The sequence below is a fragment of the Chinchilla lanigera genome, unplaced genomic scaffold, assembly GCF_000276665.1.
Source record: "Chinchilla lanigera isolate Chin_1 unplaced genomic scaffold, ChiLan1.0 scaffold00005, whole genome shotgun sequence".
Lineage (NCBI taxonomy): Eukaryota > Metazoa > Chordata > Mammalia > Rodentia > Chinchillidae > Chinchilla > Chinchilla lanigera.
The window spans coordinates 12129302-12142155 of NW_004955406.1; the positions used below are offsets into that span (position 1 = coordinate 12129302).

Below are 12854 nucleotides of genomic sequence, written 5' to 3' on the forward strand. Positions count from 1 at the left end.
GATTTCCCTGGAAATTTTTCACTATTCTCACAATGTCTGTATTAACATGTTTGGATTCATAAGTGTTTGGTGTCTTTAAGAGGCACACTCTTTTCCTTTGAAATAAAGTCAGCTATTGTGATTTTGCGTGTTTTGCCGCCTCAGTTTTTAAATGAAATCTGCTTTAATAGCAGTAGTAAGATCATTCACAGAACAGCTTGTTACATAACTTGTTGTTTTGTGAATTACAAAAATTTTACTTAAAAGTATAGAGTTCCAAATACTAAATAATAACCTATTTGCTATTATGATTTCATTTTTTTCACTTCTCTCAATTCTCTGAACTTTTGTTACAGGAATGATTCCTCCTAAACCATTAATGAGAAGAGACCAGATGGAAGGGTCACCAAACAATTCTGAATCATTTGAGCATATAGCTCGATCTGCTAGAGATCATGCAGTTTCTCTTCCTGAGTCCCGTATGATGTGGGGGTCAGATCCATATCCTCATGCTGAGCCTCAGCAGGCAACTACACCTAAGACAAATGAAGACTCTGATGATGTAAGGTAATAAACTCTTGAAATTATTAATGGACTATGTAGAGCATTATGGTTAAAAAAAAAGATAACTCTTTAGTGTCCATGAAGATCATTCTTGTTTAAGACTAAGCCATAAATCTGATTTCCGTCTATTTAGTTTGCCCCACTTTATCTTTGGACACCAGTTTTTTCTGGCATTTTCTATATTGATTAGGGCACATTGCAGACTAGTTCTGTGCACAAAATTAGATGCCAGCACTTAGCATTAGATCTTAAACTGGCAAATCTTAGTTGTAATATAGTCTGACTAAAGTGTTGATATAATTTTTCCAGTAGTAAGAAATGGTCGACATTTACTAATCAGTGTGTTCTGGAAATTTTCTAAGGCCAAGAAAAGGAAAAACACTAATATACAAAATTACTGTAAAGTAGCAAGCAATTGATAGGAACCTCTAATTGTTTTATACCATATAGCTAGACCTTTTTATCAGGCTTGTTTTTATTATAAATGTTTTATAATTATTTTAATTAACTGGACAGATGGACTTTAGTACATTGTTTCACCTTAGGTAGAACTTAATCATGATACATTAGAAATTCACAAGTATGTCTAAACATTTCTCCTTAATTTTCAATTTGTGGTTATAAAAACATATTAGACTTACCTTCTTAATTTTAAATGTACAATACAATATTGTTACGTCTAACCACCATATTGCAGCAGAGCTGTAGAACTTCCTTATCTTGAATGCCTAAAATGTCATACCTTTGGTTCATCATCTCCAGGTTTCCTCCTACACTTACTTTGGCAGCCATCATCCTACTTAATTTTTTTATGAGCTCCTGTAAGGGGAATCATGCACAGTGTTTGGCCTGTCTGGCTCAAAGGTTTATTCATTTGGTAGCCTTTCACATTATTTCCTTGTCTAGCCCAGAATAATACTTCGTGTGTGTATGTATGTTTGTGTGCACATACGTGTATGTGCTCTTCCATCCTCTTGGTTATTGTGACTATAGAGATAAAGATGCTCTTCATGATTAAGGTCCATTCTTTCATATTTCAGAATAAGGTTATTTTCCTGTGTACTTACATATGGGAAGGACTATTTTTTTTTTTTTATTATACATTTGCATTTTTATCCTCCATAGGCCTGAAGCTGCTTTGGACCAGGAACAGATTACTGCTGCCTATTCTGTAGAACACAGTCAGTTGGAGACACATCCAAAAGCTGACTTTGTTAGAGAATCAAGTGATACAGAAGGACAGAAATTTGTAAGCAGATCTGTGGAAGACATTAGGCCCCATCCTGATACAAATAACCAGTCTGCTTGTTTTGAAGTATCTGATCAGAAGACCTTATCCAGTACTCCAGAGGAACAGATTTCAGCTCTAGAAAGTCAGGCTGCCCCGAAAAGAAGTATTTCTCATGGCTCTAACCTTTCTCATAAACCAGAGGAACAAAGAAGTGAGCCATCTATAAGCCTTCCTAAAGTAACCAGCAGGTGCATTGATTCAAAAGAACCAGCAGAAAGACCAGAAGAAAAGCCAAAAAAAGATAGCTTTATACGATCTTCTGAAGGACCCAAACCTGAAAAGGTATATAAGTCTAAGTCAGAAACCCGTTGGGGCCCAAGGCCAAGCTCCAACAGAAGGGAAGACGGTAATGATAGGCCTGTGAGAAGATCAGGTCCCATTAAAAAACCTGTACTTAGAGATATGAAAGAAGAACGAGAACAAAGGAAAGAGAAAGAAGGAGAAAAGGTTGAAAAGCCTACTGAAAAATTAGTAAAACCTGAAAAGACGGAAAAGAAGGATGTTGTTTCTCCCCCATCACCTCCTGTAGCACCAGTTCAGCCACCATCAGTTCCAACTCCAGTACAACCAGAACCAGAGAAATTTCCTTCAACAGAAACTTCAGCTTTGGCTCAAAAGCCATCTCAAGACACTGAGAAGCCTTTGGAACCTGTAAGTAGTGTTCAGGTAGAGCCTGCAGTTAAAACTGTGAACCAACAAACTGCTGCATCTCCAGCAGTCAAAGAAGAAAAACAGCCTGAGAAAGCCATTAGCAAAGACATTGGTATAGAGAGAACTCGACCAGATTCAAGACCAACAATTAAAAAAGAGTCAACTTTACCCCCCAGGACCTACTGGAAAGAAGCTAGAGATAGAGATTGGTTTCCAGATCAAGGATACAGAGGTCGGGGCCGCGGGGAATATTACTCCAGGGGTCGAAGCTATAGAGGCTCTTATGGAGGGCGTGGTAGGGGTGGTAGAGGGCATACTCGAGACTATCCCCAATACAGAGACAATAAGCCAAGAACAGAACATGTGCCCTCGGGTCCTCTCAGACAGCGAGAAGAAAGTGAAACACGAAGTGAAAGCTCTGATTTTGAAATTGTACCCAAAAGACGACGACAACGGGGTTCGGAGACTGATACAGACAGTGAAGTTCATGAAAGTGCAAGTGACAAGGATAGTTTAAGCAAAGGCAAACTTCCCAAAAGAGATGATCGGTCTGAAAACAAAAAACCTCTAAAACCTCAATCTTCTTTCAAGCCTGAAAATCATGTTCGAATGGATAATAGGCCACTTGAAAAGCCTTACATACGGGATGATGATAAACCTAAACCAGGCTTCCTTCCTAAAGGAGAGCCTACGAGGCGAGGCAGAGGAGGAACATTCAGGCGCGGTGGGAGGGACCCCGGAGGCCGTCCGTCTCGCCCTTCCACCCTGCGCAGACCTGCTTATCGGGACAATCAGTGGAACCCAAGGCAGACTGACGCTCCTAAACTAGAAGATGGAGAGCCACCAAGAAGACATGAACAGTTTATTCCTATACCAGCAGATAAACGACCTCCAAAATTTGAACGAAAATTTGACCCAGCTAGAGAGAGGCCCCGAAGGCAGCGTCCTACCCGGCCACCAAGGCAAGATAAGCCTCCTCGATTTAGACGTCTAAGAGAGAGGGAGGCTGCTACAAAAACAAATGAAGTGTCAGTGCCCACAAATGGCACAGTTAGTAACATGGTTCAAGAACCGGCTAATACTGCTGGGGATATATCTGGGAATAAGACACCAGATTTATCTAATCAGAACTCTTCAGATCAGGCAAATGAAGAATGGGAAACAGCTTCTGAAAGCAGTGATTTCAATGAGAGACGCGAGAGGGATGAAAAAAAAAATGCTGATGTGAATGCACAGGCTGCTGTAAAGGCTGGTGAGAATGTGTCTCCTCCTAAGAGAGAAATCGCAAAGAGAAGTTTTTCCAGCCAGAGACCTGGAGTAGATCGCCAGAATCGACGTGGCAACAATGGTCCCCCCAAATCGGGAAGGAATTTCTCAGGTCCTAGGAATGAGAGAAGAAGTGGCCCACCATCAAAAAGTGGAAAGAGAGGGTGAGTGCTTTTTAGATGTAAAACTTTTATACCATTAAAATAGCTGCAAGTAGAATTCTTAGTTGAATTTATGCAGAGAGCCAGTTTAAATACAAGACTAAGATATACTCTTGGGATGCTTTTCATTGTTTTCTAAGTGCAAGGGTACTTGAGAAGACGAGCTGGTGTCTCAGGAGTCTTCTGCTAAGTTACATTTGCCAAGAGTCCTCTTGGGAGTGTGTGTAACTTTGGAAAAATCTGCAGGCTCAGGAGGGACATAGACACATTTGCTAAATCATTGCTGATGGTGGCCCTCCTTAGTTTCTTACCAAACTCTGCTGCCAAGTAGTTTCCTTTGAGACATTTTCTTTGATGTATTACTATTAATATTAGTGTTATGAAGCATTATAAAGTAGCAGTAAACATTCCAGGTGCCTAGGTTTAAATCTAGGTTCTGTTACTTTGTGAATTTCTTCTTTCTTTTTTGGCATTTTGAGACAGGGTCTCCCTATGCAGTTCAGGCTGGCCTTGAACTCACTTTGTAGCCCAGGCTCGCCTTGAACTTGAAACGATCCTCCTGCCTCAGCCTCCTGAGTGCTAGGATTGCAGGTATGCACCACCGTGCCCGGCATGTAAATTGCTTCTTTACCAGTGAAATATAGTAGTCATACAAATGTGTGAAGACTACTGAGATATTTGTAATATACTTACAGGTATATATATAGTAAGCAGCCATTATGATGATATGCCATAGTCTTAGACCAAATTCCCAGTTTGTAGCTTGAGCTAGTAAAACTTACTTGGACAATATTTCACATGTTTAATCTAAATTTCTTAGTTACGTATAGCTAGCTTTTCAGATTACTATATTGATTCCAGATAATTTAGAAAAGAAGTTGCGTTTATTGAGTACCTGATTACTTCAGAAGCTGAGCCTCCCTTCTGAACAACAGAAGTACTGAATAAGTTTTGTTTTTTTGTTGTGTGGTTTTTTTGGGGTTTTTTTTGGCAGGGTCTCACTATGTAGCATAGGCCAGCCTTGAACTCACTATGTAGCCTAGGCTGGCCTCAAAAGATCCTCAGGGCGATCCTTCTGTCTCCTCATCCTGAGTGCCACCATGCCTGGCCTAAATAAATTTTTGACTGTAACTAGTAATTAAAAGTTCAAGTAGTAATACTCAGGGGAAATCTTTTTTTTTTTCATTTTTTGGTCTTTTTTGATACAGGGTCTCGCTATGCCATTCAGGCTGGCCTTGCGCTCACTTTGTAGCCCAGGCTGGTCTCGAACTTGCAATGATCCTCCTGCCTCAGCCTCCCGAGTGCTGGGATTATAGGCGTGCGCCACCACGTCCCACCTCAGGAGAAATCTTTAACTGATATATGTGCTGTGTAGACAGCAACAATTTAGAACTTGCAGAAGTAGTAGTGACTGAAGATAGTTAAAAGAAAATGTTGTGCAGGGGCTGGGGATTTAGCTCAATGGCACAGCGCCTGCTGGCAAGCACAAGGTCATGAGTTCAATTCCCAGTACCAGGAAAGTAAATAAATAAATAAATAAATAAATAGAAACATTGTGCAAGTATCATTTAGAAGAAATGAATTCCTTTTTCAAATGTTTGAGGTCATGTTAGGCACTTGGTAAGCTTTTATCTTGGCTACTACTATAGGCTGCCATGAAGGTGAGGTGGCGCACTGTTTCCCATAGTCTGTTTTCACCTGGAATTTTCTTTTGGTTTTTCTCTTGATTTTTCTCTGGTACCGGGAACCGAACTCACGACCTTGCGCTTGCCAGGCAGGCGCTTTGCTGCTGAGCTAAATCCCCAGCCCCTGGAATTTTTTTTTAATAAACCTGAAAATCATAAGGAAAGAAAGCCAGAGATACATTTGGTCTGTAAAGGGAATTTTGTTATGTTAAAGGTGTTAATGTGTTTATACCAGTATGTAAATCTGAACTTCTAAAAAAGTGTACATACACTTCATGTATATGTACATAGAATGCTTTTTTAAAATTTTGTTTTCTTGTGCTACCCACTTTTGGAGAGATGGAGTTGTAAATGCTTTGGACTTCATAGGATTACAGAAAATTTCTGCTACAAACAATGTTAAGTAGCTCATTTATAATAAGATAGACAAATGAACAAAGTAAAAAGCTTCTGGGGTAATTAGAATTCTGAAGTTCAGTTACTGGGAAGAATCCGGGTCTACTTCACTGGGAAGCTCTACTTTAGTGAGTTTATGCCCTAAAAGCTTGTTAGTATGAAATTTAGCGTTTCTTCTCCTATTACTATTTCATCTTAAACTTTAGAAATTGCCAATGAGGGTGTTTTTCTTTCGTTTGGGCATGTTAAGGTAGTAATCTTCCACATTATTTTTTCTAGGCCATTTGATGACCAATCTGCAGGCCCAGCCAGTGTGGACCCTGTCAATGGCAGCTCTGCACACCACCAGGAAGGAGCATCTAATGGTACAGGACCAAAGAATTCCAAGGATTCTACTGGGAAAAAAAGAGAAGACACCAAACCAGGTCCTAAAAAACCCAAAGAGAAAGTAGATGCTCTCTCACAGTTTGATCTTAACAATTATGCAAGTACGTCATAGGTTCCTTTCATTTTACTTATCTGTTACATTTAAGTGGATATTCTAAAAACGTCAAAGAATTAGACTTTCATGGTAGTGATAGAAGTTGATAAAACACTGATTTACCTTAAACTAAAATAATAACCAACTTTTTAGCATAGCCCTGAATTAAGAAAATTTTTGTTAACTATGAAACACAATTTTACTGTCCTTTCTAAAAAAAATTACACAACTCATCCTACCTTGCCATACAGATATGAGAAACCATAGAAAACTTAAGTGATGATGCTTAGTTATATCTACACATACAGCTTGGTGTTTTTAAAAGAAAAAGAAATGCTCAACTCACTAAGATTACAAACTTCTTAAGACTGGTTTCTAAGATACAGTAAGTAGAGAATTAAAGGATAGAAGGCTGTATTGCTATGGAGAATTAGTAAACCATGAAATAATTATCATGTGGGGGTAACATAAGCAATAAGAAAATACTGGATAAGGAAATTAACAAGGAAGGAATATCTATGAAAAGACATTTATATATGTGAAAGTACACTTACTTGCCATTCATTCAGATAAAGCTGCTGCTGAAAACACTGAGCACTCTAATTAATGGTCATGTATACATATTAAACTCTGATGTGGGCCCAAGTCTTGGACATTATTTGACCAGTGCTTCTCAGAGTGTGTGGTCCCCAGAGCATTAATATCTCCTGGGAGTTTTTGAGAAATGCAAATTCTTATCTAGCCCAAACCTACTAGTGGGTCATAGCATTGTCTTGTTTTTCACAAGCTCTCCCTGTGATTCTAACCTATAGTGTAAGGTCTGAGAACTACTGTTCTATAGTACCACTTTCAATCCATATGGAAAAGAAATTAACTGATTTTAATCATATATTTAAGAATTTTTAATTTGGTTATTTAAAGCAGTGATTCTCAGCCTGAGTGATTTTGCATTCTAGGAGACATTTGACAATCTCTGGAAACATTTTTAATTCTCACAACTGCCGTGGGCTGCTACTGACATCTAATGAATAAAGGCCAGGAATAGTTGAAAATACATAAAATTATCAGCTAGATGCTTTTTATGTGCCACACCACATTGCATTCATATAGAAGTATCACATTAATTTCATGTTTTTAACAAGGACACATTGCAGACAGGGGTCTGTAAGAAATGGACCCATTATTAGTGGTAGATCAAGCTAAATTGCACCCCTCAACTCTTTAACAAATCAGTTGAAAGCTTATTTCATCCTTTGGAAAAGGAAAATAATAGTAATATCTACTTAGAATAGTTGCAAATGAGTTAAAGTAGTTTTTTTTAAATCACTATGTATATATAAGGCCAAGAGGTAGAGGCAAATATAGAGGATAATTTTATTTTTTAATATTGCTTAAAAAATACACATTCACACCATACAGTTCTGGTGCTTTCATTGTTAACTTTATGAAATTTTTTCATAAATCTTTGAAATCCTCTTAAATCTTACCAATGTATGGCCGCCTTATGGCATACAAAATAGGTTATTAGCCGTTTGCTTTCAGTGATACAGCCCGCTGCAACACATACGCCATAGGTTCACAACCACTGCATTATACAGTAAATTATATAAACTACGTCTCTGACATTTTTTTTTTTCTGCTAAATACACTAGACATTTCTACTCTTCAACTTGAAACAAGGAAGATACTTAAATTATTTCTCACACTTGCAGGTGTTGTTATAATTGATGATCACCCTGAGGTGACAGTAGTTGAAGACCCCCAGTCAAATTTAAATGATGATGGTTTTACTGAAGTGGTGTCTAAAAAACAACAAAAACGTTTACAGGATGAAGAACGCCGAAAGAAGGAAGAACAAGTCATACAGGTTTAAAGCTTGTTTCAGTTTGTCACTAGTTAAGAACGTTGTACACAGTATGTTAGCAAATGGTCAGGGTTTTCATCTACTAACAAAATCAAGTCTGTTTTATTATTCAAGTGCTGAAAATTATTCCATCTTCAGAGTTTTCAACTATTTTGACCAGAATTTAGGTAAATTTTAAATGAATACAGTTATTGTAGCTTGCCACTTGACATAGAGCTGGCCATCTTTATTTTAATTTAGTGATATATTTATGTGTTAGTACTGGTCATGTTATTTGCCCCATGAAGAGTTGAGTTAATTTTTAAATTATCTTGAAAGCCAGGCATGGTGAGGCATGCCTGTAATCCAAGCAAGCACTTGGGAGGCTGAGACAGAAGGATCACAGCGAGTTTGAAACCAGCCTGAACTACATACTGAGACCCTGACTCAAAAACAAAAAAAATTACCTTGGAAATTAGTAAACACTGTGTCATGATCCAGTAGATTTTAAATTTTTGGCCTAACGTACTTGTTTCAGCAGCACATACACCAAAAAAATTTGGCCTTAAAATTTTCCTGTTACTATTTCAATTAGTTTACTTTAAAATACAGAGGATCAGTTGAGTTTAAGTTGAACTCAAACTCCCCCCTGGAACTAGATACTTTTAGGAGGTAATTTGTTGAGTCATTGGTTAAAGTAACAGTGCATATACCCCTCTCTAGCTAGCCACACTCCCAAAATCAATGTTTTTGTGGCATATGTGAGTTGATTTGAAACCAGTAAGTAGCTTTTTATTAGATCAGGTTTTGCTGTCAAGTAAAACTGCAGACTTTTTCAGTTTTTAATTTCAGAATTGTTGAAAAGAAATTATCAACCTGCATATCAAAAATACATAATACATATTTGTCATTCTCTTGGCTTTATAGCAACTTTGACTTCTTGCTTATGAATACATATGTACAAGAGTAAACGAAATAGCTAGTTTTGTTAAAGATTACATACATGAATTATTGCTTTTGCAAGGCATGATGGTGCATGCCTGTAATCCCAGCACTCGGGAGGCTGAGGCAGGAGGATCGTTGTGAGTTCGAGACCAGCATGGGCTACCAAGTGAGCTCAAGGCCAGCCTGAACTGCATAGCGAGACTCTGTCTCAGAAAAAAGTAAAAAACATAAATAAATAAAAAATAAACTATTGCTTTTGCTGTATTATTGACAAAAATGCTTTCTACCAATTATTTAAGGTCTGGAACAAAAAAAATGCCAATGAGAAGGGAAGAAGTCAGACTTCTAAGCTTCCTCCAAGATTTGCCAAAAAGCAGGCCACAGGGACCCAACCAGCCCAGGCTCCAGTCTCAGCTCTAGCTTCAGCTCCAGTTCTGTCTTCAACCTCAGCTCCAGTTCTTGTATCACCTGCACCTCCAGTTACGGCCTCAACTGCAGCTGTAGTTGTCACGTCACCTGCAGTGCTGGTCTCAGCCCCAGCCCAAGCTCCAATGCTACCCTCCGCCTCCATTCCAGTTCCAGCTTGCACCACAGCCCCAGTGTCGTCATCCTCTCCAGCTCCAGCTACGTCCTCTTCTTCAGCGTCAGCCTCCACCCCGGCTCCAACCCCTATCCTTGCCTCTGTGTCAGCCCCTGCATCTGTCCCCATTCTTGCTCCAGCCTCAATTCCTATCCTTGCTTCAGCCTTAGTACCAGCTTCCGCTCCACCCCCAGCCACAGCAGTCTCGGCCCCAAATGTGCCAGCCATCTCACCCCCGGCCACCTCAGCCTCAGGTTCAGTGGCCTCAGTCCCGCTTGCCTCAGCCTCAGTCTCAGCTCCAGCTCCAGTCCCGGCACCCACCCCCACCCCTGCGCCAGCACCAGCTCCCGCCCCCACCCCTGCCTCTACGCCCACTGCTCCAGCACAGACTCAGGCCCAGACCCACAAACCAGTTCAGAACCCCTTACAGACTTCACAGTCTTCAAAACAGCCACCACCTTCAATTAGGCTGCCTTCAGCTCAGACACCTAATGGCACAGATTACGTAGCCACAGGAAAATCCATCCAGACTCCACAGCCACATGGCAGTCTGACAGCTGAGTTATGGGATAACAAGGTGGCCCCACCAGCTGTGCTGAATGACATCTCTAAGAAATGTAAGTGGTGCAGCAGTTCTGTCTTGCTGTCTTTTTTTTAAGCTAGTAATTATAAAAGTAATTCTTAGCTTCCTTTCTTAAGTACTTGTTTCTAAAGTAAGCCTGTTGAACAACTGTGTTGTGTTTTAAGGACACAAGTTTATTGATAAGCTAGTATAACTGGTGGGGGGTCTTTGTTTTGGCATTTAAGATGTTATGGATATGAAGTCATTGTTTCTTCTTGTTACCATTGCAAGAAAGGTTAGATGGACAGTGTTAGAATCTAAATATTGAGGGTCATTTTTTTTGTGGCTTCTTTTCAGTAGGTCCCATTAGTCCACCTCAGCCACCTTCAGTCAGTGCGTGGAATAAGCCCTTAACTTCGTTTGGATCGGCTACTTCATCAGAGGTAGGAATAGACTTTTTTTAAAACAATTTCTCAAAATTTTATATACTTCAGAATCAGCTGGAGGGCTATTTGATTTCTGAGATCCTTACTCACTGGTCTGGGTTGAGACCTGAATATGTTTCTAAGTTCCCTAATGATGCTAGTGCTGCTAAACCTTTACATTTATAAGCTGTTCTCCCATTTAGAGTTGTGTCTTTTAGCCTGAACAAAAGACCTTGTGATACAGAACATAAATAGTTACTATTTTCTGTACCTTCCTACTGACATGATAACGTAGACAGAAGCAGTGTTGGTGGAAAAGAAGGTACATAAGAGGCTAGTTGGGATGAATTTAATTAAAAAATGAAGGAAAGATAAGTATACACAACTTTAGAGCACAGTCTTAATGATGCATAACCTTTTGTTCAAAATGCCACCGATGCTGGGCATGGTGGCGCACACCTGTAATCCCAGCACTCGGGAGGCTGAGGCAAGAGGATCGTTGCAAGTTTGAGACCAGCCTGGGCTACAAAGTGAGCTCAAGGCCAGCCTGAACTGCACAGGGAGACACTGTCTCAAAAAGACAAAAAACAAAACAAAACACAAAATGCCACTGATGCGCCATAGATATCATGGTGGTCCCATAAGATTATATCACCTAGTAAAGTCATAGAAGTCTTAGTATATGTAAATTGTTTGCACACAAAAACAAAAGATGCCCTGTGGTGCATTTCAGAATGCATCTGTTACTAACACAGGACTGTAGTTTGTGCTGCAAAGGGCTACAGAGAAGTGGAACAGTATGTGAAGTTGAGAAGGGAGTTTGTTGTATTTTGTGTTGGTTTGGATTTTGGTTTTTGGCTTTCTTTAAAGTCTTGCCACTGTCATCACATGCCGCTCCAGTTTTCTACATAATAGGCCTGCAGTAAGCCTTATTTGTTTTGGTATTAGAACTGCCTTTAATAATTGTTCTTCTACTTGTTTGTATTTACATTATGATTAATCATAAGACCATTTATTATATACAAGTTGAATATGTTTCATGCTGATGGACAGTATAGAAAGTTTTATATATGTTTCTTAGCTGTTTTGTAGCTGTTTATGAGAAAAAGGTGTTTACAATGTCCTTTTAGTTAATGGTAGAATGTAGATATTTTGATAATACCTTTTTCTCTCACACTTCCTTCTTTATTTGTATTTATGATGTTTCTGGATAGAAGTGTTTTTGTGTGAATGTTTTTTCTTCTCCCATGATTATATTTTAAGTTAACAAAGTTAAAATGTTTCATAAGATGGGAATTCCCTGAAGGGACTTTTTTCTTGAATGACTCTAGTGAAACAGAGTTGTTATTAATATTAGTATTCTTTGTTTTAAATGTATTTTATAAATATTTTTAAAAAGATAATTGTCAACCCTATTTTCTTACTCATCTATGTATGAGTTCTTAATTTTGTACATAATTGCTTTCAGTCATCCTGGATTTTGCTAACTGTACTTTCAAGCTTAACTGATAGTAGAATTTTAACATTGACCAAAGCAAAGAGATTTTTATTCTAATTTACATTGAATACATTTGCCTATATTTGAAGGTGAATATAAAAATGACTTTGTTACACTTAAATGTGTTTACCGTAGACAGTGTAATTAACCAGACCAGTGTAATTAATTTGGGAATGCCAAAGATAATATGAATTCGTACTTCCTTATTTAGATCAAAGTTGTAGCTGAACTCTGTCCCTGGTTATGCTTTTTGGTTCACTTTTCCATTGTAGAATTCAGTCAGTGTGCTAAAGTTTTACCTCCTCTGGGTTCCTGCTTGTCCTCTTCTGCCAGTAGCTTTTTTGCTTCAGTTTCATTGGCCATGCTTACTCTTTTTGCACTAAGTACAGTATTTGATTTTCCTGAAAATTTCCACCGATCTTATCTTTCAGATTCAGTATGTTCTCAAGAATTTTCTACTTTTCTAAAGTAGATTTTTGTATGTCCCTTATCTGACTTCTCAGTTGTGTTCTTTTCTTCCCACCCCT

General features: G+C 38.8%; 1 protein-coding gene across 2 annotated transcripts in view; it reads left to right on the forward strand.

The window, feature by feature from the left end:
• The window catches only part of Prrc2c (proline-rich coiled-coil 2C), a gene marked incomplete in the record, with an annotated part of 78195 nt that overhangs the window by 42230 nt on the left and 23111 nt on the right, over window positions 1–12854 (forward strand). Inside the window, 6 exon segments of one of the 2 annotated variants that reach the window (XM_005374839.2) lie at window positions 336–546; window positions 1669–3915; window positions 6273–6481; window positions 8187–8341; window positions 9562–10459; window positions 10762–10847. In XM_005374839.2, the coding sequence (XP_005374896.1) occupies window positions 336–546; window positions 1669–3915; window positions 6273–6481; window positions 8187–8341; window positions 9562–10459; window positions 10762–10847 (3806 nt within the window). 2 annotated transcript variants of the gene reach the window in all.